Below are 6,041 nucleotides of genomic sequence, written 5' to 3'. Positions count from 1 at the left end.
TGCTGAAATTACCCAGCAAGAGGGAGATCTGTGTGGCAATTAAGAGCCTTAAAGTTGGCTATGCTGAAAGACAGAGGAGAGACTTTTTAGGGGAAGCCAGTATCATGGGGCAATTCGATCACCCGAATATCATCCGACTGGAAGGAGTTGTCACCAAATGTAAGTGCAGTTTTTGATAATGAAATATTGTATGCACAAGCTGATAGCACAGGCTTCCACAATGGCTTGTTACCTTTTTAAATAATGAAATCTACCTGGAAAACATATATGACAAGAGATAAAAGAGGATCGGACCCTGGATGACTTTCTAAGAGGAGGGAGAAGATAGAACTTTTATTGTGGAACGTAGGATATTAAATATAAGTTATTTCACCAAAAGCAACCCAGGGAACTTTTAACATAGATAGAGGACAAATGCAACAAAATGGCCCTTTCATGGTAGAATGGATTTTTGAAGGCTTAACAAAGTGTGCCAAGATGTCAAAGTAATTGGTGGACATGGTGTAAGGTGGGTGTTAGTAAAGTAAATGAATTATTGGGACTATTGGGATTGTGCTGGAATATTACCCTCTGCCTGGGGCTGTGATTGCAGATCTGGATGTGGGTTAGTTATATAAAGCCCACCAAGTGTTAGTGACTGCGCGTTTCACTCTGAGCAATGTCTCAAATATAAAGTATATCCGCTCTGGGCCTTCCAACCCAACAGTTATAATAAACACTGGCCCAAGGGGAAATGTTCCTCCGCCCAGCCCTCCCCAGATCCAAAGACTTTCTAACTTGTTAGAAAACCTTTAGGAAATAAGTAGTGATGAAAATGGATTTTCTAAGGACAAAAAGGAATTTAGGATAAGTCTTAGAGATGATTGTTACAAGTAGCAATCATATGAGGATGCTGAGAGTGGGCAGGTGTCAACCATCCATAATTCCTGGAGAAACATCTGTCTAAGGTCAAATTACGGTTATTGCCACCCATTACACAATTACAGTAATCATTAAAAACTATTTCCTACCTAAGCTTTGTGAATGTCTCTGATCATAAAAACTCCACATGGCATGAAAGTCTAAAAGCATCCTTATCTTATCACTTTATTGATGTTTTTATGATTAGAGCAATCCACAGAACTAGAGATGCTCTGCAGAATAATGAAGAAGCTGCTTCCCATGCTTTGCTCGCCATGGCAGAGGTAGCCCAAGTGGAAACTCGTAGGACGCGTGGCTGCCTCGCTTCGCTCGGCAGCTTTATAAAAAACATTTGCGCAATGGACGCGCAAAGCGCAAGACCCTTTTCTCCGACTTGTTCATTCCCCGACTTAGTTGGGGTAGGCAGTACACTTTGGTGGGTTGGGTCAGCCACGCCCTGTGACCTTTGACCTTTGGGAACCCACCTTCTGACCTTTGACCTTTGTGGGAGGTCCCTGTTCCAATTCCTAAATCCTAGCCATATTCTTCAATGGGAAACCCTAACCCTAACCCTAATCCTAACCCCAACCCTAACCCTAATCCTAACCCTAACCCTGACCCCTAACCCTAAGCTGAACTCTAACCCTAACCCTAAGCTGAACCCTAACCCTAGCTGACCTTTGACCTATGAACTTAAACCCTAAGTGCATCTCCACTTAGTGATTCTCCCCACCCTAAACCCGTACCTTTCCCAGATCCCGCGCCGTTTGTTGGAAAAAAACATAAGTGCATCTCCACTTAGTAACTCTCCCCACCCAAAACCCCTACCTTTCCCAGAACCCGCTCGGTTTGTCGGAAAAAGTGGAAATTTTTTTTTTTTACATTAAAGGGGTTGTAAGGGTTCGTCTTTTATTTTCTAAATAGGTCCCTTTAAGCTAGTGCATTGTTGGTTCACTTACCCTTTCCTTCAATTTCCCTTCTAAATGTTTTTTTCTTTGTCTGAATTTCTCACTTCCTGTTCCTCCTCAGTAAGCTGTTCTGGCTGACTAACCCCCAGCCAGAACGGCTCGGATGATGGGGGCAAGCTTACCTAGGAGGAACAGGAAGTGAGAAATTCAGACAAAGAAAAACATTTTTTAGAAGGGAAATCGAAGAAAAGGGTAAAGCCCTGTACACACGATCGGATATCTGATGGAATATAATCCGATGGATTTTTTCATCGGATATCCGATGAAGCTGACTTTCATCAGTCTTGCCTACACACCATCGGTCAAGAATCCGACCGTGTCCAAACGCGGTGACGTAAAACACTACGACGTGCTGAGAAAAATTAAGTTCAATGCTTCCGAGCATGCGTCGACTTGATTCTGAGCATACGTGGATTTTTGACCGATAGACTTCCACACAGACGATCGTTTTTTTCTTTTTTTTATCCATAGGAAGATTTTAAAACATGTTCTACTTTTTTTCACTGATGGAAAACAAACCGATAGGGCCCACACACGATCGGTTTGTCCGATGAAAACGGTTCATCGGTCCGTTTTCATCAGACAAACCGATCGTGTGTACAGGGCTTAAGTGAACCAACAACGCACTAGCTTAAAGGAACCTATTTAGAAAATAAAAAACTAACCTTTGCAACCCCTTTAAAGGCATAGCCCATCTTTAAAAAAAAAGAATACATGCGCCAAAAATGATACAATGAAAATTGTGCATTTATAACATTTTTGCATTCAGGTCTGCAGAGCAGGTGCAATACACAGGCTCTAGCATTGTTTACCCTCAGTCCCAGGTCCCAATAGAGGTACAAGCCTTCTGTCATACGGCTAGAGGAAGATGTGAATGAACTACCTTAAAGTCCAAAGCCCTGTACACACGGCCCAGAATCTCGTCAGGAAAAAAACTTTGTTTTTCCTGACGAGATTCTTGGCAAGATTCTCTTGCCGGCCGAGTGTACGCACAGGCCATTCAAAAGAACCCCCATTCTTTTGAATGCCACGAACGCGGTGACATCATCGACTACGACGAGCATGCGCTCGTCACATTCACTGCCGTTGCCGCCATCTTGCTTGACCCTACCTATGCCTTGGAAGCTACTACGCATGCGTCAAAGTCATTTCAAGCATGTGCGGATATCCATGGAGAGGTAAGTATACACACGCTCAGGTTTTTTGGCAGGAAAACACTGCCAAGAATCTCACGACGAGAAAATAGAGAACAGGTTCTCTACTTTTCTCGTTAGATTCTGGGCAGTTTTCTTGATGAGAAACCACAAAGCCTCGTACACACGCACAGTTTACTCGGCAACCGTGCGTGTGTACGAGGTGTGTGTACAATATGAAACAAGGTCTAAAAAGTGCACTGTGCCTACATTCAGACATGAACATTTTACATGTACAAGAAACAGCTGCCGCAATGCCGTAATTTGCACTACACCTCAACTTTCTGCCACTCTCAGTAATTACTACCAGTATCTTTATTTCCTAAATAGCTCTGACTCAAAGCCTCCAAAAGTGCAAGCTAGTTGTTCCCAGGCTCTGAACACATCCTCTCTTCATCTATCAGAGAGCCAGTTACATGGCACAGAACCCGCAAACTCTGTTAAAGGTTAATCGAATGGAGTCTCATTTTTCACTGTTTCCTAGATTGCATTAACAGTTTACTGACTTTTTTTAACTTGTTGCCTGAAGTTGCTCTTTAATGCAGTATAACCAGAAAACTAAAACATGTCATGTACAAAATGATCTGCTATTGCTTTGAGAAAATACATTAACCACTTAAGCCCCGGACCAATATGCAGCCTAAAGACCCAAGGGGTTTTTACAGTTCGGGACTGCGTCGCTTTAACAGACAATTGCGCGGTCGTGCGACGTGGCTCCCAAACAAAATTGGCGTCCTTTTTTCCCCACAAATAGAGCTTTCTTTTGGTGGTATTTGATCACATCTGCGGTTTTTAGTTTTTGCGCTATAAACAAAAATAGAGCGACAATTTTGAAAAAAAAGCAATATTTTTTACTTTTTGCTGTAATAAATATCCCCCAAAAACATATATAAAAACATTTTTTTTCCTCAGTTTAGGCCGATACGTATTCTTCTACCTATTTTTAGTAAAAAAAATCGCAATAAGCGTTTATCGATTGGTTTGCGCAAAATTTATAGTGTTTACAAAATAGGGGATAGTTTTATTGCATTTTATTTTTTTTATTTTTTTTTACTACTAATGGCGGCGATCAGCAATTTTTTTCGTGACTGCGACATTATGGCGGACACTTCGGACAATTTTGACACATTTTTGGGACCATTGTCATTTTCACAGCAAAAAATGCATTTAAATTGCATTCTTTATTGTGAAAATGACAGTTGCAGTTTGGGAGTTAACCACAGGGGGCGCTGTAGGAGTTAGGGTGCACCTAGTATGTGTTTACAACTGTTTGGGGGTGTGGCTGTAGGAATGACGTCATCGATCGTGTCTTCCCTATAAAGGGAATGACGCGATCGATGCGCCGCCATAGTGAAGGACGGGGAAGCCGTGTTTACACACGGCTCTCCTCGTTCTTCAGCTCCGGGGAGCGATCGCGACGGAGCGGCTATAAACAAATAGCCGCGCCGTGGTCCCGGATCGCTCCCCGAGCGGACCCGACCTCCGCATGTAGCGGGGGGGGTCCCGATCGGACCCCCCACCCGCTAATAGGCGAGGACGTACCCATACGCCCATGTGCCTGTACGTGCCATATTGTGGACGTATATGTACATGGGCTGGTCCTTAAGTGGTTAAAACTATTTATTTCAGAGATAGAATTGTATTCTTCTGTATAGGAGTGGACTCCGTGTTTTTTTCCCTTAAGCCTTGTTCACACGCACGGTTTTCTTGGCTAGAAAGCTTCTGGCAGCTTTTTCGCCGAGTGTACACCATGCGTGTGTACGAGGCTTTGAGGTTTCTCATCAAGAAAACTGCCTAGAATCTAGACGAGAAAAATAGAGAACCTGCTCTCTATTTTCTCGTTGTGATTCTCGGCAGTGTTTTCCTGCCGAGAAACCCAAGAGTGTGTATACTTACCTGTCACTGTGGAAACCTGCGCATGCTTGAAAAGACATAGACGCATGTGCGGTAGCTTCCAAGGCATAGGTAGGGTGTAGCAAGATGGTGGCGATGGCATTGAATGTGACAAGCACATGCTCGTTGTAGTCGATGACGTCAAAAGAATAGCGGTTCTTTTGAATGGAGTGTGTGTACACTCGGCCAGATTCAGGTGCTCAGACCTGTATACATGCAGCATCCACGATGCTTTGCTGCAATGCAGCTGCAAAAATGAAACAGCATGTCACTTTTTTTGCAGGTGGTAGCATCGCCATGCGGTAGTGGTACAGTGGTTCATCATTTTAAGGGTTAAAGAAGGCTGGAAGAAGGCAACATATCACCATCTCTTTTCCTGTCAAAGGCCCTTTGCAATGTAAACCCTGCAGATCGCTGGCAGTAAGACCTCATGCATGAATGAGCCCTTAGGTTGTTAGTTGTGGAGAAATGATCACAGCTGAGTAACTTGAAGGAAACAAGACTTTACATTGCTACCTATAACCAAATACCAACTAGAAATAGTTAGAAGATAAAAGTGGAAAATTGATTGGACACAGCTGATCACATGGTAAAGGGCTGCTGTGATTGGTCCAGGGAGCACGCAGGGAGCGTGGTTCCGGAAGGAGGTCCATGAATGCCCTCCCAGAATGGGACAGCCACACTGTAGCCATCTTTTGTCTATAGCGTGGGCATGGAATGGTTAATAATGGATTAAATAGGTTGTTGAGTGTTTGTTATCATGTTAACAGGTAATTCCAGCTTACACATATATAAAAATCAAAAATTAAACATAGTTCAACCACTTGGTAGATAACAGACAGTTATTAACTGATACTGTATTCGGTGTATAACACTATCACCAAATAAAACATAGCTATATCTGGTGCTGTCCACGTGACCGAACCAAGCAAATAAGAGAGGGGGAAGGAAAGAACCTTCCAAGCTAGTCACTTAGGTAGGACAATTTGTTTATTGTAAAATTCAGCTTTATTGTAGAAAAATGCACTATACAAAAATGCCCAGTGAATTCCTTCACCAACCAATATTATTTACATATTGGTTGGTG

At 42.9% G+C, this 6,041-nt stretch overlaps 1 protein-coding gene across 1 annotated transcript in view; it reads left to right on the top strand.

The window, feature by feature from the left end:
• Positions 1–6,041, top strand: part of LOC120936397 (ephrin type-A receptor 3-like) — a gene marked incomplete in the record, with an annotated part of 325,284 nt that overhangs the window by 229,342 nt on the left and 89,901 nt on the right. Inside the window, 1 exon segment of the mRNA XM_040348687.1 lies at positions 2–159. Coding sequence (XP_040204621.1) covers positions 2–159 — 158 coding nt within the window.

This window comes from Rana temporaria, chromosome 4 (genome assembly GCF_905171775.1).
Source record: "Rana temporaria chromosome 4, aRanTem1.1, whole genome shotgun sequence".
Lineage (NCBI taxonomy): Eukaryota > Metazoa > Chordata > Amphibia > Anura > Ranidae > Rana > Rana temporaria.
Note: the sequence above shows the minus strand (reverse complement) of the source record. Positions and strands in the feature narration are given on the sequence as shown.